At 44.8% G+C, this 21,621-nt stretch overlaps 1 protein-coding gene across 1 annotated transcript in view; it reads right to left on the bottom strand.

The window, feature by feature from the left end:
* ralgapa1 (Ral GTPase activating protein catalytic subunit alpha 1) overlaps window positions 1-21,621 on the bottom strand; it is a 101,854-nt gene that overhangs the window by 31,968 nt on the left and 48,265 nt on the right. The window contains exons 33-41 of the mRNA XM_080012759.1: window positions 21,037-21,174; window positions 16,011-16,194; window positions 12,482-12,600; window positions 11,097-11,216; window positions 7,844-8,462; window positions 6,961-7,076; window positions 6,525-6,649; window positions 1,252-1,323; window positions 72-195 (exon numbers count right to left, since the gene is read on the bottom strand). Of these exons, the coding sequence (XP_079868885.1) occupies window positions 72-195; window positions 1,252-1,323; window positions 6,525-6,649; window positions 6,961-7,076; window positions 7,844-8,462; window positions 11,097-11,216; window positions 12,482-12,600; window positions 16,011-16,194; window positions 21,037-21,174 (1,617 nt within the window). The remainder of the gene's footprint in view (window positions 1-71; window positions 196-1,251; window positions 1,324-6,524; window positions 6,650-6,960; window positions 7,077-7,843; window positions 8,463-11,096; window positions 11,217-12,481; window positions 12,601-16,010; window positions 16,195-21,036; window positions 21,175-21,621) is intronic.

Consider the following 21,621-nt stretch of genomic DNA (forward strand, 5'->3'; position numbering starts at 1 on the left):
GATTATTGTTGTATGTCATATAGGTATAGTTTATTAAGTCATGAAGATGGGGATATGGTCGTTGCCCTCACCTCCCAGCCGAGCCCGGAGACGAAGTCCTCGTAGGCCTGGCTGCCCGCTGTGTTGGTGAGGATGGAGTGTTTGTCCTCCTGGCCCTCCGCCACATAGAACACGGCGATCTTATGCGTCTCGCGGCTGACAGAGATAAAGAAGAATGGGAAAAAATCAAGACCGACAGCTTTTGTCCTCCGATAAACGGCTTAATATACAGTTGGACAGTTTGGTTTTTCCAATAATCAGTTTTAATCATGTTCCTAAAAAGGAATTAGCTTGGAACCAGACAGTACTTGCTCGAAATCATCCTTTGTCATCATCAAGACCATTCCAAGAATCCGTTCTTTTCCAGATAGACGGATGATAATGATGACTAAAATGCTCCACATCGGCGCCTCTTGCTCACATCACCACTGCTCAATCCACATCAGCGGTGCGACAGTATTTACTGAACGGTATATTTTCTCTAAAAAGCTTTCGTTGATAAGAAATATGTGTCTGCCGTACTTTTGACAGGATTTGGTAAAAGTTTAATTTACCAAGTCACTCACTCAGCGCTACGTCACACGTTTCATTGTTGTGACTGTAGGTCTATCCAATTGCATCCAGAGACATTTTGGTCCGCGCCCGTTGGTAACGTGCCTTGGAAATTGAAAATGAGGCTCCAGACTGATACACATTTGTGAATTGGTCTGGCGATGCGAGGCTGGATTAATATAGAAGTGTATCTTGAATGCAGTATATTAAAATAAAGTAATATCAAGTATTTTCGTTGCACTTCACTGTTTATGACTTCATTCAAAATAATAGTACATTTATAATAATTGACCTCCAACTGCAACTACAGCAGCAAACCTTTTTCTTCATTATAAAGCCCCATTCGTTATTTTTGTTAAGTTTTGGCAAAGTCACATCAAAAAACACCCAAGTCTCATCAAGTCTTGCGTGTGTTTGCCCGAGTGTCGGATCAAGTAGTTTGAACACCCCCGTCTGGGACGTATCACGTCATTTGAACACTGCAATGTCCGCAAGACAAAAAACATTTCGGAAAAAGGCTTGTATCGTGTGAACACCCATGCGACAGGATGTTGAAAGTCGTGTAGTTCGTGGGCATCTTAATGAAATGAAATAAATGTTTTTCAGTCATATAAGACTGATTATAAGACTCATATAATCATATAACTCATATTGCCTCACCACTGCCGCGAGTCCAAGTTCTTCAGCTCCCTCAGTAACTTCTCGTTCTTTTTCAGCAGGTGGAAGTTGCTCCTGTCAAACATACACAAGGTCGACCCATTGTAACCACTGGGTTGACATCCGTCACAGTCATCCATCGATTAGCGAATTAGCCGTTTGCGCAACTGAGCAATAAGATGAGATAGTACTTTATTAAACAAGTATATTTATAAATTTTCCTTGGAGAGGAAAGAAGTAAGGGTTTCACATTTGATATATCATGACACAAAATGCAAAACGTACAAATTTTATTGACATACTGATGGGCGTCGACGCAGACACCATGACACAAACCAAACGAGATGCACTTTGAGATCACCATGCCAGATACGTTTTGGGTGGATTGTGATATCAACATGAACTTTGTAACATGCCATTGTTCCAAACCGTGGTCTGAGTGCAACCGTTCCACCCCTGTGGAAGAGCCATCTGAAACGTCCTGAAAATGTAACATTTTGGTCGCTGTACAGTGCCGGCCCTAGCCTTTTTGGAGCACTACACAGTGATCTACAGAAGGTTCCCCCCACCCTTAGGCCCCACAGGGTGCACACTGCATACCTCACCACCGAAACTCCACCCAACCTGCCCTCCGATGCTGCCACCTCACCTCAAGCCCATTGACAAAATATTATCTGAGGGGTCTGGGGGTCCTCCTCAGGAAGGAAAGACTGAGTTTCAGAGACATTTATTTGGGCATTCTGTTGAATTTTTATGCAAGTACAGTAAATCACAAAATAACAAGCCAACAAAATACATACAAGGGTTGATGATGATTGCCTGGCAAGCGACAATTGGCAAAACCAAATGTAGAAATGTGGAATTCAGGGCGGCCAAAAACAATTTCTATAATAATTATTTTTTTTTAAACCTGTGCTTTCAGCATGCTTGGTGTACAATATCTGTATGCTATTGCATCTAGGACAGAGTTAGTCTGCAAGTGGAGTTCAACTTCTCCACCTGCAATGCAACTTTTTATTCATTCTTTAATCATCAACAACTGCTGCAATAACTCCTGTGGGATGGCAAGAGCACAGCCTTTTGTTACACAGAACTGTCACCATTCCCCCTCTTTGGAGAACTATCTTACCATGTTTTGACCCGTTGAGCCGTATAGACACTCCACGATCGCAGGAAAGCTCCGAGCACCATTCCCCCCCAGCCCCCAGGGAAGCCGGGGGCCCGCGGAGCAACACCCACGCATGGCCCAAGGAACATAAACCAGTCCAAGAGCGCCCACAAGCCCAGAGCCAGGTCCTGCGCCGACAGACCGACACCCTGCTAGAACACCTGCTCTGTAGGCGGTCCTGGGGCCCTGGAAAGCACCCTGTAGTGCTGCGGGGAGCGCCGTCGGGTGCAGCAGTCCAGAAACCACCTGTTACCAGGCTCAAGCCAGGACCCGAACCCAGCCAGCAGGGGCCCCACCCGGTTGCCCACAACCCCACATCAACCCACTAGCACCCGCCACCCCAGAAACCCCAGCGCCCAATGTGTGCTGTTGGTAATTGCAGTTAAAATTGCAGGGTGCGAGTCCTCCAAGCATGTCGAGCGCAAATCACTCACACCCCTGCTGTACTGCAGATCCTGCACTGGTGGAGTGTTTCTTTGTTGTTTTTTTTTTTTAACGTTAACATCTTGGAGTGCCCATCATCTTAAAATTTTGTATCCAAAAAATATTAAAAAAAAATGTTCTCCTCTTCTTGGCTTGGCATCCATTCTTGAAAAGTTAGCTGAACGACTGAATGACCCAGCCTCTGTTGGGACACTGCGTGTGCCGAAATGCTCAGGCCCATATTGCTTGCACTTAACAGCTTAATTTCTATGTCGAGCGATCAAAACTACTTTAAAAAGTGAAGCCAAGCCACAGTGAACCTGTGTCACGCACACCGCCGCTAGAACATCTCTGCTGCCCGCTTCCAAGAAGCCGGACCGGGAGCACTGCGCAGTTCTTTTCACTCATTCCCTCTTTGCAAGTTCGGAGCAGTTACGGTGTGTGGGTGTGTGGGTGTGTGTGTGTGTGTGTGTGTGTGTGTGTGTGTGTATGCGGGAGGAGGAGGAGGGGTGGAAGGGTTGTTGATGGTAAGGGAGAGAGAGAGGCAGGGAGAGAAAAAAATAAATAAAAGGGGGAGCTGGCGTTTTGCTTTTTATTAAAATGATACTTGGTAATGGGCTCATTCTCTGCTCTCAAAGGCCGCCATTTACACCCAGGATTATAGGCAGGCGCATTAAAGGACAGGAGGTAACACACACACACACACACACACACACACACACACACACACACACACACACACACACACACACACACACACACACACACACACACACACACACACACACACACACACACACACACACACACACACACACAAAATGACTGTCAGTGTCTTAGTGTCACTAATGTCCCAGATGAATACCTGGAGAGATGGAGCGGCACAATGAGAGATGATTAGACAATCTCTAGCTCGCCCCCTCTACTCCTCTCTCTCTTTCAAGGGCTTACCTCCCCATAGCCACTCTCATTCTTGAGTTTCTGGCGGTGGCGGGGGGGGGGGGGGGTTCTGTATCTCTGGGGTGTGTTCTGTATCCCCCCCCACCCACCTCCCCCGTTTGTATCTGCCCTCCCTCCTCACTAACAACTGCCTTTTATTCTGACTCCAAATGGGCAAGTTTGATCAATAGTGTACTATCCTCATTATCACGCCCCCCCCCCCCCCTTCTCACACACACACACACACACGTACGTACACACACGTACGTACACACACGTACGTACACACACACACACACACACACACACACACTCACACACTCACACACACACACACACACACACACACACACACACAGACAGACACACAGACACACACACACACAGACACACAGACACACAGACACACACACACACACAGAGCAAGAAGTCTTTTGTGCTCACTGAATGCAGGTGGTATAATTCCATAGAGGACGGTTTTCTATGAAGCATAAAAAAAAAATCTGTGTCCATTAGCTAGCTAGCTAGAGACGTTTTAAAAGGATACCTTGACATTTTGGATATTTGGCTCGGGGAATAATTCAGGACGCAGAAAAAGAACCAACTAATTAGCCGGCAAACTAACACCCCCCCGATAATTTCTAAGGCATATTGTGTAGGGGTGCACTGATTTAGAAATGATTCATTGGCCCGAATTGCACTAAAAACTATAACTCTTAAATGTATACGGATTATGGATCAATGTGACAAAATGCGTTTATACTGTTTTTGTACAAGAAAGTACTTTTTTTTCCTCCAAAAATCCAGTTGAGTTGCAGTTTACATATCTTTGGCAAAGATCCCATCTAAAAAATAATAAATTCTGATTACATCTTAATGTAGTAAATGGATTAGCCTTTAAATAACCTAATAACCATATGTTTGTATATATGAAGATTTTACATCCTTTTCCCCCCATTTTCTGACATTGGATTGGATTGATCATGACTAAGATCAAGTGAGTTAAATCAATATTGATTGATTTACTGCTCCACTCTGCCCCCCGGAGGCTCCGTGTTCGTGAATCGTGCACAGTCCTCGGATTTCAAATCGGAGTCGCGAATTCGGAAAGTACACAACCGACCCGCAGATTGACCTCAGATTCGCGTTAGGCTTTCACATTTGCAAGTCAACCATTAAATTCATAAACCTTAAAAGTAGACAGTAGGGTGAGTGCAGAAGTCAATTTAAGATCAGGAAAAGTTACTGGAAAACGTGGCGTTCAGTACATAATGCGTTGTTATGACAATTTCAACTTAACTTCTGAAGCTGGGGCCACATTACGTGATTTTTAAGTCTGATTTGGCGACGATTTGAGATCAGGCTCAGTGGTGGCAGTCCAGGGTGGTCTGGGGTAATCGCGCTGTAGATTCGTACCTGACATTGATAGGTGTGTGTGAGTGAAAGATTCAAATCTGTCTCAATATGATCCCAATCGGCCAGTTCACGATTCAATCAAACTTTTTTGATAGATTTTATCGGGTCTAGTCTTTCCAAAACCCTTCGGTGTATACACGTTAAAGCTTCAAATCACAACGGCGATTTTGAATGAGGTGGCACGTCTGTTCAATGGCAAGGCCAAAGAAAGCAGCAGGTGGGCGAGTGTGGACTTGGAGGAGCTACTTGTGGAATTGGGGTGACTTGTGAGTGTACTTGGAAAAAGAAAAACGGCTCATCACCCAGCGAGACTCGGTTTCCTTTTGCTCCCAAAAAAGAGCCGTTCAAAAGAATCGGATCGTTGATGAACGACTCAACACTACAGCAGAAGCAGCATGGAGTATCCATGCCCGGCAGTGCCTGATGCACGGTGCGCGTCCTTCAGCGGCCGAAATCTGCCACTTCCACTGCTGTTCTAAACACACAATACATTTGCCGGCCACAAAGACATTGGTCTGTGTATCAGTTAAACAAGTTCAATGTAGAATTACCATTTAAACGCTGTATCTTTGTCACAAATATCTACAATATTTTTTATATTTGTTGTTTATTATAGGGATAATAATTAATATAAGCAAATAGTATGCTTTATAGTACCCAAAAGGATGTATTCTTCTGCACGCAAACATCCCTTAAAACATTTGACTTTCTATTATTTTTATATCCCCCCCCCTCCAAATGAAGAAAGAGTTGGGAAATCGAACGCTCCTTTTTTTAACCGAGTCACCCGTCAGGAACCGAATCTTTAAAAAAAGAAAAAAAAAAAGAAAAAAAAAAAAAAAAAGAGTCAAACTATTCATCCCCAAACTCATGCGAGAGCATGCGGAGCGTGTGTGTCGCGGTCTCTACGGAGTGAGAGATCAAACTTTTTTTTCTGTCTTTCTTTATGTTAAGAATTAATTTTGGGCCGACACAGATACAGAGTATCGGTTCGGCACATCCCTAGTTTTGCAAGCGCTGGAGTACCACAAAATTCTGTCCCTCTGTTCTCCGTCTATAGACTTGTGCTCCTCAAAGACATCAGTTGTTGTGTGTGTGTGTGTGTGTGTGTGTGTGTGTGTGTGTGTGTGTGTGTGTGTGTGTGTGTGTGTGTGCACGTGCATAAGAGACAGAAAATCTGCAAAATTCAGTTGTTAAATGTGTGTTACTCAATCTTTTCCTTGCTGTTCACGACTGAAAAAAAATAAAAAATAAAAAATTACGTAATCTCGAGGATCTAAATGTGTGTGAGCGTGTGTGTGTGGGGGGGTGTGTGCGTGTGTGTTTCCACCTCTTCTCCCAGGAGTTGAGTCCCAGGATGTTGACCAGCAGTCGGCAGTAGTAGAAGGCCGACTGGGGCGTCTGTGTCTCGGGCTCGGTCTGCTGCGACGCCCTCATGTTCAGCTCTTCGCCTCGCTGACACCACACATCGAAAACACAACAGGAATTAGACAGGCCCAAAAATACACACGCTGTATAGCACCCGGGCCTCACAGGGACCCTGGATACTACAGCCACAGCTTCAATTATACAGTTATGTATTATTTCATCTAAAAATCCAAGTTTTTAAGTTTTTGGTTCAAGTATTTGATTCTAACACAGAAGTCTTTCTGTGATGAGTACAACCAATGGACTAATTTTCCTCGTCTTTGCATCCTCTGCTGTGAGTTCTTTATTATTATTATTACTACCTAGTGGGGATATTTTTGGCGCGTTTGGTTACGTACATGAAGGATGAACTCGCGCTCGGCGGCGCTCTGCTTCAGGATGGCGTTGATGACGTCGTTCTCCTGCTTCTCTGAGACGCAGGCAGGGGGCGGGGCTGGTATGTTGAGGGGCATGCCTGGGCAGCCAATCACAGGTCAGGGAGTTAAAGAGATCAGAGTGGAAGGGATGCCGCGTCGGTGCAGTTTGGCGGCAGGATACGCACAAATGTACGGTTGGCACAGTACAGTGTGTCTTTCTTTTCAATTCAAATTTGAAACAAAACAAAAAATAAAGTTCTTTCCAGCGAGGACAATGTCCGTCTTAAATTAGACAAAAATAAACTGGTCAATCGGGATTAAGAGGTGTACACAGCTGGCATAATAAAACGGTTCATTCCAGCATTACAAAATGAAACTCAAGGACTTTGAAGTACTTTTTGTTGGCAGTATTTTTTCCATTTTCTCGGACTTCACGGCAAAAATATACAATACATTTCCAATGTGATCTTCATTTGTGAAAATATAATAAAATCTTAAATCTCAGTCATCAAATCTCATCTATTCATTTCAAGGAGAAAAACAGTATACATTTTCAGTGTTCCTCCCCTGCCCCCCCATGCTGGATTTATTAGGGTACAATTTGAATAACAAAACCAGGGGGAATATCACAGGTTTTTGATGACCGTGGGGGGGGTCCCCCCCCCTCAAGGACTTTTCAAGCAATTCAGTACAAAAGGGCCTATTTTCAAAGGTATTCCAGTACTTGCATTTCTGATGACAAAATTCAAGCACTTAAAGCACCTCAAGGAACTGGTACGAACTCTGATAATATGATTGCAGGAGTGCCAAGGTGTGCCAATGTGTGTGTGTGTGTGTGTTTGTTTGTGTGTGTGTGTGCGTGCACCTGTTCTCTGCAGACACTCGGGACTGGAGTACCCCAGGTACTGCAGCATCTCGTCCAGGGCGTCGTTCCCCTCCTTCAGTGCATCCCAGGCGGGCACCGCCTCCCAACACACGCGTTTGGCTGACGGCGCCGCGGGGAGCTGCTCCGACTCCGCCTCCCCCCCCTCCTCCTCCTCCTCCTCACCCACGCCCCCCCCTCCTCGGCTCTCTTCCTCTTCGTCCTCCCCTCTCCCTGCCGCCTCCACCCCTTGCATCAGCTCCCTCTCCGCGGGCCTCCCCTTCCCCCCCTCCTCCTCTTCCTCCTTTTCTTCTTCCTCTTCTTCTTCCTCCTCCTCCTCTTCTTCCTCCACCTCTCTCTTCTCGTCTGTCCTCTGAGGAGGCGTGTGGAGCTGCGGGTTCTGCCGCTGCTGCTGCGTGGGTGTTTGTGTGCACCCCTGTGGCCGTGTGCGCTCAGGGCTGTGTGGCACCGCAGGGCAGGGCAGCGGCGGCGGCCCGTACAGGACGGCGGAGTCCCATGAGTGTTTGCCGGCGATGTCCCGCACGATGACACGAACGCAGGTGGGCGCCGAGGAGAGCCCTGCCGTCATGCCGCCCCCCGGGATGCCCGACTCCGACCGGATCTGACCAATGGGAATGTAGAGAAAGACTTAAGACCTGAATGGGAATTCGGGACGGATCAAAATGTTGAAACATATTCGGGAGCAGTCCAGAAGAGAGGAAATAAGACACCTGACATGTTTCACAACGGCGATCATAAACTGGTTTATAAACGATGAATTTTGGCACCACAAAATTAAATAAAACGACTTAGAAGTAAATAATTAAGCACAATTTTTAATTTTCAAGAACACACAAAACAAATATCTATTTTCAATGTGAACTTTTAAATATAATAACATAAATAGAATTCTATCATTTAAATATAATATAATCTTAATCTCATTGTCTATTATTTATATTAGAGTAGTATATCTATTATAATTTGATAGATATACTACTCTATGACAAAAATAGACATATACAGTGGGGCAAAAAAGTATTTAGTCAGCCACCAATTGTGCAAGTTCTCCCACTTAAAAAGATGAGAGAGGCCTGTAATTTTCATCATAGGTTCACTTCGACTATGAGAGACAGAATGGGGGGAAAGAATCCAGGAAATAACATTGTAGGATTTTTAATGAATTAATTGGTAAATTCCTCGGTAAAATAAGTATTTGGTCACCTACAAACAAGCAAGATTTCTGGCTTTCACAGACCTGTAACTTTTTCTTTAAGAGGCTCCTCTGTCCTCCACTCCTTACCTGTATTAATGGCACCTGTTTGAACTCGTTATCAGTATAAAAGACACCTGTCCACAACCTCAAACAGTCACACTCCAAACTCCACTATGGCCAAGACCAAAGAGCTGTCAAAGGACACCAGAAACAAAATTGTAGACCTGCACCAGGCTGGGAAGACTGAATCTGCAATAGGTAAGCAGCTTGTTGTGAAGAAATCAACTGTGGGAGCAATTATTAGAAAATGGAAGACATACAAGACCACTGATAATCTCCCTCGATCTGGGGCTCCACGCAAGATCTCACCCCGTGGGGTCAAAATGATCACAAGAACGGTGAGCAAACATCCCTGAACCACACGGGGGGACCTAGTGAATGACCTGCAGAGAGCTGGGACCAAAGTAACAAAGGCTACCACCAGTAACACACTACGCTGCCAGGGACTCAAATCCTGCAGTGCCAGACGTGTCCCCCTGCTTAAGCCAGTACATGTCCAGGCCCGTCTGAAGTTTGCTAGGGAGCATTTGGATGATCCAGAAGAGGATTGGGAGAATGTCATATGGTCAGATGAAACCAAAATAGAACTTTTTGGTAAAAACTCAACTTGTCGTGTTTGGAGGAGAAAGAAAGCTGAGTTGCATCCAAAGAACACCATACCTACTGTGAAGCATGGGGGTGGAAACATCATGCTTTGGGGCTGTTTTTCTGAAAAGGGACCAGGACGACTGATCCGTGTAAAGGAAAGAATGAATGGGGCCATGTATCGTCAGATTTTGAGTGAAAACCTCCTTCCATCAGCAAGGGCATTGAAGATGAAACGTGGCTGGGTCTTTCAGCATTGCAATGATCCCAAACACACCGCCCTGGCAACGAAGGAGTGGCTTCATAAGAAGCATTTCAAGGTCCTGGAGTGGCCTAGCCAGTCTCCAGGTCTCAACCCCATAGAAAATCTTTGGAGGGAGTTGAAAGTCTGTGTTGCCCAGCGACAGCCCCGAAACATCACTGCTCTAGAGGAGATCTGCATGGAGGAATGGGCCAAAATACCAGCAACAGTGTGTGAAAACCTTGTGAAGACTTACAGAAAACGTTTGACCTCTGTCATTGCAAACAAAGGGCATATAACAAAGTATTGAGATGAACTTTTGTTATTGACCAAATACTTATTTTTCACCATAATTTGCAAATAAATTCTTTAAAAATCAGACAATGTGATTTTCTGGATTTTTTTTTTCTCATTTTGTCTCTCATAGTTGAGGTGTACCTATGATGGAAATAACAGGCCTCTCTCATCTTTTTAAGTGGGAGAACTTGCACAATTGGTGGCTGACTAAATACTTTTTTGCCCCACTGTAGATGTATGTACAGTAAATATTATATATATATATATATATATATATATATATATATATATATATATATATATATATATATATAATTAATCTTATTGTCATCTGCGATTCTAAGTGTCGATTTCCAACCGTGCTGGAACAAAATTTACATTTCCCTGGCATAATCTGTCATAAAAGACATTCTGGAAATGTTTTTATTACATTATGATTTGAGTGACAAAACCAGGCAGAATATCACAAGATTTCAATCATCATTTTTTTTCCAAGGACTTTTCAAGTACTTCTACACAAAAGAGGCTATTTTGAGGGTATTCCAGTACTCAAATTTGTGAGGATTCAAGCACTTCAAGGACCTGTTATGAACCCCGTTTATGAGCAATAATTTAAAAAAATAGAACCTCACCTCTGTCTCATGGTAATGGTTTTTTTTTGCACTAATTTTCCCTGGAATGCATAGGCAACTTGACCAAAACGACCTGGTTCACGATTTGTTTTGTTTTTATTTATATGTATATATATATATAAAGGTATTATGTAATAAATGAACATGCAATTAAACTAATTGACAAACAATGATTTCATATCATCAACAACTGTTAACATTTGATCACTGGCTTTGTGTCTTCACCTGCAGCACTGACAGCAGCGTGGAGCCGTTTAGCACGAGGAACTGGAGGTTGGGAGAGTGGAAGAGCTCCGGTCCTAGGTCGGCGCTCTCGCAGTACGGGTTGTCCTGATTCTCACACACCTGGACAAACAAACACACGCACAGGATATTTACCATCGCTTGATTGTTAATCGGTAGATAATACCGGCAACATATTCACGCAGCATTCTTTTTTTTCCCCACACTCATTTTTATTACCGTACACAGGCACACACAAAATTACACCAACACACAGAATCAAGCCCTCCAGAATCCTATCGGGGTTCATTCTGGCATTACAAAATAAAATTAAACACCTTTCAAGTACATCTTTATTAATTAAAATATAATCTTTGTCTCATTGTCTATTATTCATATGTATATCAATTATTAATCTCATTGTCATCTATTTTATAAGTGTATTTCTAACCATGCTGGTTTCAATTTACATTTCCCTTGCATAATCTATGTTTTAAAACCGGAAAAATGTTCACAGGTTTTCAATGATCACATTTTTTCAAGGACTTTTCAAGCACTTCAGCACAAAAGGGGCTGTTTTCAAGGTATTCCAGTACTTAAGTTTCTGAGGACAAAATTCAAGCACTTCAAGCACCTCAAGGACCTGGTAAGTACCCTGTCCTATGGTTAAAGTGGTCATTTGTGAGAATAATTTATTGTAAAAAAAAAAAAAGTAATAATTGTTTAACCCATATTTATTTATCTAGCTTTTTATAAGAAAATATGGAAGCAGATCTACGCCAAAATTGAATACAAATCAAACAAGGGAATTAAGTCAAAAGAAATGCATATTAGTATATATGTATTTATATTTAATCCACATTTACTTTGGACATAGGACATAGACTTGTAGACCAGGACGTAGAGCCGTAGACCAGTTTAGTCACATTCAACGCTCTCCCTTCTGGACCAGAGTGAAATGTAATCGGCCAGTTAATTGTTTTCCTAGCTTCTGATTTGGCACAAACAATTCATGTCACAAAGAAAAGCAATGCAATCAAAAAAAAAAACCAGCAAGCAAGTGTATGGTATTTTACAATACGATTTGCAATGAATTATGACAGTAAATGCGAAGAAAATTTAATCAAAATAAACATATTTAGTAATCCGCATTTATTTTCACTAATTGCCCTTGTTTAATTTGCATTTAATTTTCGCGTAGATCTACTTCCATAAGAAACAGCCGTTCAAGGTACTTGTGTCATGTACAGTATGCGCTCCTCTATCGGTTGTTTGAGCTACGCAACAATATCAAAGCAGTTGTTTTGGTAAAAAGCTATATGAAGTGTAATTGTCCCTTTTTTGTGCGTTTCTGTGACATCCCTGTAAATTTCCGGTGCCAAGTGTACCTGGCTAGTTAATGTGGCAGGACCCCCGGACATGGGGTAGTGCCCTAGATGGTTGACGAGGTGTGTGATGACGGTCCTGGCTGCAATGGACACCAGGCCCCGCTGGATGCGACTACGAACTGGAAGGGAAAGAGAGACATCAACATAGATGAGGGCTTGAGAGGAATTAGGACAAAATCAAATATGGTGGAAAATACACCCTTGTGTTGGCACAAGCGCACGGGGACTGGCCCCGCAAGCTTTCCCTCAAACTTGATGAAATGCAGAGTGGAAAGTAAAGTTTTTGTAATGGAAGTACTCCAAACTGGAAAAATAACATTCTGAATCACTGAGACACTGACAATAGTAGAGGCTCGTAGGCGCGCACACACACACACACACACACACACACACACACACACACACACACACACACACACACACACACACACACACACACACACACACACACACACACACACACACACACACATACCCATACTGTGTGAACATTGCTGGCCCCATGTTGAGGAGAAACCAATGCCATCACATACAATGTGCTCATAGAGAGTCCGAGCTAATTTATGTTGTTACACACACACAGACGCACGCACGCACGCCCACACACGCACGCTCATACACACACACAGGCCTGTCACGATAACTAGTTTGTTGGACAATATTGTTCTCGAAATAATTGCGATAAACGATCATTTTGAAATTTTAAGACCATTTTTTGCCACTGATATAATAATATAATCGCATAATAATGCAAGTACACCCTTTTGAATATTCCACATTGTAATGTGAAAAACATATTCAAATATCCAAAATAATACAGAAATAGAATAAAACCAAACAACCAAAACAATAAATAAAATCTACTCTCGGGTTCGAGTTACACGTTATCTTCACCGGGTTCACTGTGTGTGTGTGTGTGTGTGTGTGTGTGTGTGTGTGTGTGTGTGTGTGTGTGTGTGTGTGTGTGTGTGTGTGTGTGTGTGTGTGTGTGTGTGTGTGTGGGGAGCTGTCTGAGCCTCGCCCAATGTGTGACAGAAGCGGCATGACAAGAAATGACAGCAAAACGTGTCTCAACATAGTTTTTATTGTGTTAATTCGACTCAGTTACATTCGTTTGTAAAATGGTTTACACAACACATAACACAAGTAATACATTCTTTATTTGTGGATTTAGAAATACATTAAGGCCTTTGATTTTTTTAATTAAAACAGATTTGTAGATTATAGTTATTTATTGATCTTTTCCCATGTGTATTTGTATTTATTGCATTATATGTATCTGTGAATTGTGACATATATCCTTCCAGAACGTGTTAAGCCATTTCCAAATATAATTTTCCATAAGTTCAAATATAAGTAGAGTAGTACTGGATATAAAAAACAGATTGATGTTACAAGCAGCAGAAGCAACAAGTCATTTTGATCATAAATTCCAACGTGACTTGAACGCAGCATCTGTAGAGGTAACAGTGGCAGAGTCCACTGTGGATTCTAGCGTAGATAAAACTCAGCCAGGGACCATGATCATGGTCACTGTGAAAACTCCAAAAGTTAAGGAGGAGATCACGATTTTTGAGGATTCTTCTGTCGCGGAGGTACTGTTTATGTTGGAGTAGCGGTGTCACTCCCTGGCGCTGTGAAAAAAACACTTTGGCGCTGCGCCCAGGTCTTATAATGGTAGGGAAAACCCTGCTGTTCATTCTGACATCATGTTGGCTAAAATGTTTGTGACATTCTTATGCAAACGAAAACGCACGTAAACACAACGGTCAATTATCGAGGTCAGACACATTTTCGAGGTAATGTCAATATATCGTACAATAAGCCGATACACACACACACACCTCCTTATTTACTGAGCTATGTGTAAATTACTACAGATATGCATAGATTGGACATTCTCAACTAGGGATGCATTTGTTGTTAGGCCGATATTCGCCTTATTGACTGCCATCGGCCTATCAGCAAATAAAGCCCGTTTCACACATAGTTGCCAGTAAATTACTGGGATAACCTTTCCGGCACCACTAGTGGGCAAGATATATTCATGAGGAGCACCTCATGAACCTTGCACCTCGGTGCAGCTGCGATGTGTGCAAAGCGGCTCCGCTGTGCTTCTCCGTTTGCCCAGAGCAGCGTAATGCCTAGAGCTGGAGCTGGGGGTCCATGTGCCTTTTCCTTTTTTTTTGAGCATCTGCCCCTCACAAAGTCTCTGTACGGGACTGAAGAGCAGGGATGTGAGATCTGATCACCAGTGGTTACGTGACAGCTCTGAGTGGAGAGGGAGAGCCTCCAACCCCTCTCTCCCTCTCCACCGCTCTCCCTCTCCGCTCCAGTTTCAGAACACAGTAAACTAAACTTACATTGTTTCAATGCTCAGATTTTTCTTGCCGGATAAAAAAAACCCCCAATAAAACAATGTCCTGTCAAGTGGATCACTGATTGACGATTTAATCGTAAATCTGCCCAAGCCTAGTATCGGCCCAGAATTTCACAATCGGTGCAACCCTATTTTCAACTAAAGCTTAACCTCAACAGTCTCTCTCTCTCTCTCTCTCTCTCCCTGTCTCTGACGCTATGTCTTTCTTTGGGATAGGAGGAGTGGAGGAGAGGAGACATAGTGGGGAGATGAAGGGGAGAAAATAAACAGGGGCGTGGGGATGAGAAAAGAAAACGAGAGGAAGAGAGAAGCGAGAGAGAGGGGAGAGCATGATGTACCGGTGTGCTCCAGTCATTAGGCAAGTCAGCGTGTCCTGGTGGACCACAGCGGGGGAGGAGGCGCGCACACACACACACACACACACACACACACACACACACACACACACACACACACACACACACACACACACACACACACACACACACACACCTTGCCTTCTCCCTCACACATCACAAATCTCTATGTTCCTTCATTATTAGGGTAGCTGTTTATAATCTGTATATACGGAGAGCTGGATTCACTGAGTAGGGCTCAGTCCTGCCGACAAGAACACTGAGCAGCACGATGCCAATTCTGCCCGGCCGAGGAAAACCCAAAGCCACGACACCAGACCCTGAATCGCAGACAACTTTTTTCAAGTGGGCGGGGCTGGCGCTTCAGGGGCTGGAACTAGGCAAGCCAAGAACAGCTCAGAATATCAACCCCTTGGCTTTCGACATGCTTCTGTATAGCATAGTGTCATAGAGTGTCGGAGTGAAAAAGGAGACGAAGGAAGAAGGATTTTCAACCATGCAAACTAGAATTGGGAGGGGACGACAATTAGAGTGGTCACGTTCATGGGATTTTAGTTGACGACGTTAAACTGGCATTATAACAGTGAAACTCACAAATATATAACTTAGATAATACATGTCTACTGTACATATCGCAGAAGAGTTCCTATTGAGGATTGGAACACAAAAATGTTGATAGACAGCTATGTGCCTCAACCCGCCTGATGGAAACTCACCTCATTCACATTTTATCTATTGTGACATTTCTAAGGTTGCTTTAAATTTCTCTTCAATTTGGATCTTACGGTTTTACCTTCAGTGACCGGCTGCAGTTTGCTGGAACGCTCCGAGTCCGGGCTGTGCAGTGGCTCGGGCTCGCGGAGGCTCTCCAGCGGCAGGAAGGGGTCGTAGTCGGAGCTGGAGAGGTCCGACAGCTGCAGCGGGAAGTACTTGGCGCTGCTGAACGACTGGGCTCCGTACACACAGCCGTGCAACACCTGGACGCAGACACAATGAGTCATTATTAATATTATCCAGAATCCAGAAGAATATCCATTGTTAGTTTTGTGAATTATATATATATATATATATATATATATATATAAAAGGGCTGTACCCAATTTTTTTTCGTCAAATCAGATTCAGCTGTTCAATGCAAATATTCGGAGGGGCACAGAGGAACGCACCTAAGGTTGGGTACCAACTGACCCAGTATTAAACGGGCCCCGGGCCTCAATTATTAAAGACCGTAGTATCGATAAGCACCGACGTTACCGATACTGTTAATGGTATTTGAAAAATTCAAAACAATGATTAATTTAGGCTTTACAAATAAAACCTCTAGATGTATTTAATTTACTCTGTTTACTGCTGCTCTGTTTCCCGCCCGGTCACATATAGCTTCAGAAAAATCCTGCCTGCATTCTCGCGGCCCGGTGGCAAATACCCCGCGGATCGGCACACTCCGCGAGCCGGTGGTTTGGATCCTCTGCACTAGAGGACATTCCGTCAGTGTTGGTCGGGTTTATTTTCCACTTTCTTTTTTTTTTAACCTGTGCTATCAGCATGCTGGGCGTATAACAAAGAGTATTTGTATGCCATTGCATCAAGGACAGAGTTAGTCTGCTACTTCTCAGCCTGTAATCTAACTCTTTATTCATTGTTAAATAAATTAAGTTAAATAACACTGTCCTGTGGGCAACCTGTAGGATGGCAAGAGCACATTTCTGTGTTACACAAAACCATTATCAATTCCCCTCTTTGGAGAACTATCTTAACATGTTTGGTCTATAAACAACTAATCACTATTCCAAGAGGTGAGAATCACCATAGGTGAAACAAATAAACATAGAACCAAACAACATGTACAACATGTACATGGGAAGACATCAACATAGAAACATCAGACGACAGCATGTACCGAAAAACAGTGTTAAAGTCCAGGGAAACTGGAGGAGCAATTGGGCATGTGGCCTTCCGGTCATAGTTATGGAAGTAAATGAGGGAGAAAAGGAGAGGGATGTAACCAGGAGGGTGTTGGGGATGTGTTCAAAGCAGGTTCTGGTGGTGTGTGTGCCTGTGATGACCACCTGTATGTGTGTGTGTACGTGTGTGTGGTATTATGTCGTAGCGCCTCCAAGCAGCGGAAAAAGCCCCGCAGCCACCCGAGGCCCGTGCCTGTACAGACACTCCACAGCTGCAGGAAAGCCCCAAGCACCCCGCACTGCAGCCACAGAAGACCCCCCCAGAGATGCCGGAAGCCCGTGGAGCAAGACCAATGCCCGGCCCCGAGGGACATAACGCAGTCCCGGAGCGAGCGAGGAGACCCTGCACCCCTGACGGGCACACATACTGAACAACCCACCCCCATGTGCAGGCACAAGACACAGCCGCAGAACCTGGGCTGCGGATGCCAGGCACGGACTGCAGACCCAGAGCCAGGTCCTGCGCCGACAGACTGACCCTGCCTGAACCGTGCACGTCCCATGCAAGGGCGAGGCCAGCCCCACCACAACCAGCCCGACGTCCCATCTAGCCGCAAGCGCCCAGTGCCCATCAATGTAGTGAATGTGCTCAGTGCAAGGCACTTGGATGTCAGCCTCCCCCCTCCTGTTAACGCCTGCAGGCCGCCAAATATGTGGGCCCTCCACCACCCCCGGTACCTGGGGCCCCACTGCAGAGAAGCCACGCAACTGGAGCAAAGGCCGACAGCCAGCCCCGCACCCCAACCCACACCAGCGAGCGGCCTCCCAGGGGTCCTGGAAGGCTCCACCACTTCCACTTCTAGTTACCGTATTTTCACGACCATAAGGCGCACCGTACTAAAAGGCGCAGTCTCAGTTATGTGTGCCATTACTGTATTTAACACACACATAAGGCGCACCGGATTATAGGGCGCGGGTTTTATATACCGGTACATATCCTCTACTACGTTTAAATACCTCTACTGCGTATTTAAAAATAGAGCGGGAGCAAAACTGAGTATGTTTGTGCTTTATTCATGTATTTAATACAAAGTATTAATCAAACCCATCGAAGTCATCATCCTCTGTTTCTGAATTAAACAGCTGCGCTAAATCAGACATGCCAGTTTCCCCTTCTTCGCTGTCAGAGTCACTTTCCGTGCCGTGCGGCTCCTCGGAAATGATGCCGGCTTTTGCGAAAGCTCGAACAACAGTGCCAGCAGACACGTTAGCCCAAGCATCTACAATCCATCCGCAAACTGTGGCGTAACTTGCCCGGCGCTGCCTTCCACTTTTCGTGAAACTGTGGTCTCCGTCGGTCATCCATCGCTCCCACGCCGCTCGCAGCCTTACTTTGAACGGCCGGTTCACACCGATGTCGAGCGGTTGAAGTTCCTTTGTCAGACCTCCCGGAATAACAGCAAGCACAGCGTTCATTTGTTTCACCTTGTTTTTCACATCGGCTGTGAGATGGGCACGCATGGAGTCACAGATTAACAGCGATGGTGATGCGTGGAAAAAACCACCTGGTCTCCTTACATACACCTCCCTCAGCCACTCTTTCATCATCTCCTCATCCATCCAGCCCTTTTCATTTGCCTTAATAACGACTCCAGCTGGAAAAGTCTCTTTAGGCAAAGTCTTTCTCTTAAAAATCACCACAGGCGGCAGTTTCTGTCCATTTGCGTGGCAGCCAAGCACAACAGTAAACGACGCCTTTTCATACCCCGTTGTGCGTATCGCTACCGTGCTGGTCCCCTTCTTCTCCACCGTGTGATTCACCGGGATGTCGAAAGTGAGCGGCACCTCGTCCATGTTGGTGATGTGGCTTGGCTGGATGCGTTTGTCGGCGATGTGTTTGCTGCAGTAGGAGTGGAAGCTCGCCAGCTTTTCATTATAATCCGCCGGACGTTGCTGCGCTACTGTAGTCCTGGTCCGGATGGAAAAATGGCACCGTTTCATAAAACGAAAGCACCACGACGGACCTCCTTGAAAATGTTCAATTTTCATTTCTTCCGCTAGCGTTACTGCTTTTAGTCGAACAGTGACCGTCGAAACGCTCGCCCCACTCGTTCTTTGCTCGATGATCCACCGCTCGAGTCTTTCCTCCAACTCGGGCCACCTCGCCTTATGTCCGCGGAACACACATAGGGCGCACCGCACTATAGGGCGCGCCGCACATTTTGAGGAAAAAAATAGACGTTTATATGCGCCTTATAGTCGCGAAAATACGGTACATGGAATTACTGGACATTCTGGTCAAAAGCGCACTCTCCCTTGTACACATAGTGAAACGTTGTAGGAGGGAAACGCGCCAGTACGCTTGTGCCTCTCTGCCAACGTGGACTTCCGAACAGTTACCGGGAATATTTCTCTCAAATGTGTGTTCACTGTGTAACAAACCGGATGAACTAATATTGAACTTTACAGCTCATCACATGTGAATTTATTTGCTAACATTAGCCAAAACATTTATAATCAATTATTTATTAAAAAGGAAAATACAATCTAATGGCAATTTCAGTATTCAAATTATTATTATTTTTTTTTAATTTCCAATTCTATTTGAATTTTGAATTATGTTCCTGCAGCCCTATTGAGTACGAATTGGTCAGGGTTGGACATTTTAATGAGTTAGGTTTGGGGAGTGCGCTCACGGTCAGTAAGGAAATGTGTCCGCAATGGGGTCTTCTCCGGTCCCAGTGGTCTCCTCCACGGATGATTTTGCACTTGAGCAGTCACAGGACGATACCCTACACGTGGCGAATTGGTGTGCCCAAACACCATGCTCACTCACCCGTATTTTTCGGTGATTAGGGACAGGTTATATTGAGTGAACCGTAACACTCAGTCAAGAGAGGAAATTATCCAGTTGTTGGTTCCGAAAAGCCGCTGGCAAAGGCGTTTCTAGGTGGCTCACCATAACCCGATGGCCGCTCCTATTGGCCGCGCATTTGGGCAGATGTGCGTAAATGGTGCGCTGCGTGTCCCAAGTGCCAATTTGTTAATCCTCCGGCTACGCCAACAGTGCCATTGAGGACACCTAGTCGAGGCACTTTTCGAAAGACTTGGTATGGACCTCAGTGGGCCCAATTAGGTTCATTAACTGCAGTGCCCACGCATACATTTTGCGTTGGTCCTAGTGGACTACGCAAACTGGTACCCCCAGGCTGCCCCTTTGCAGTATTACGGCCAAAAGTGTGGTGCAGGCACTGGTTCAGGTCATGTCCGCAGTCAGGATTCCGAAGGAATGGAAGGTTTATTAGAAGGTTTATCACCTTAATCTCCGAAAGGAGTAGAAGGAGCGGGTGTCCGTGTCCCTGGCGACCGCGGTGAATGAGTGGGATGAGTTAGGCTGGATGTTTCAAAAACGACCGATTCTACCCTGGCTCTCTCCAGTAACCATCTGCCGCCCAGCCTGAGCGCGGACCTGGCCGTGTTACCACGGCAGTTTTCTGATGTCTTCTCCCCCCCGCCAGGCTGCACGTCCCTTATTCATTCTTATACTGGATTAGTCCCATCGTGCTGGTAGGTAAGCCCGATCCGATTCTGTGTAGACTACCATATAGTGAAATGCCGTGTGGAAATTCAATGTGAATCCGATGCCCCGGATCGACAAACTTCTTGACCGGTTTGGTACAGCTCGATTTTTTGAGGGAGGGGGGTTTTTCAAGGTATTCCACTATTTACATTTCTCAGGGTACCCCAAGGGACCTTGAAAACAAAACCCTGTTTAAATAGATTTGAAAAGAGAACTGAAAAGAGATGTGGCCAATCAGCTAATTTGAACCAAAGCTAAGCTAACAGGATGGCACCTTGGCTCGGCCTGCTTTTATTTACACGTGTTGTGTATTTGTGTTTTTTTGGAGTTGGTACCTTATAGATGCAGCTGAGGAGGCTCTTGGCAGGTTGCTCTCTGTCTGGGGGGCTGCGTGTGCTGACAGGCTGCAAGAGGGTCTTCGGGGGAAGCGCCATGACCCAGTCCAGCAGACACAACAGGAGGGACACGACCAGCTACACGCACATACGAAACAGTCACTACAACCTTTAGCTGGAAGGGCTGACACTACCATGACATCTGATATTTTGCCGTTCTCCAGATGACTACAATGCATGATGTTTCAAATTTAGTATTCAATTGTTGTTTTACATTCAATGCAGTAAAAATGGGTTAAAACATTTGACAGTGGTGTACTACCATCAACACCAACAACCACTGAACGCCAAGTAGCCTACCCATATTTATTTCTATTTTATTTGCCGGTTGGTCGTTGTTCCGTTGCATAAATTAAATCCATTGTGGGTTGGATTTATGCCTGGATGAAATTCAATCACACAACGTCACAGATGAAAGGAGCCTTTTAATCAATCATCATAATCATCGATGCGTGCGACAAAGACACGCGGCTGTGTGGTGGTACTGAGCAACGACATACAGTATCAGGTTCCGACGAGCAAAAC

This window comes from Zeus faber (assembly GCF_960531495.2).
Source record: "Zeus faber genome assembly, chromosome: 13".
In the NCBI taxonomy this organism is placed as follows: domain Eukaryota; kingdom Metazoa; phylum Chordata; class Actinopteri; order Zeiformes; family Zeidae; genus Zeus; species Zeus faber.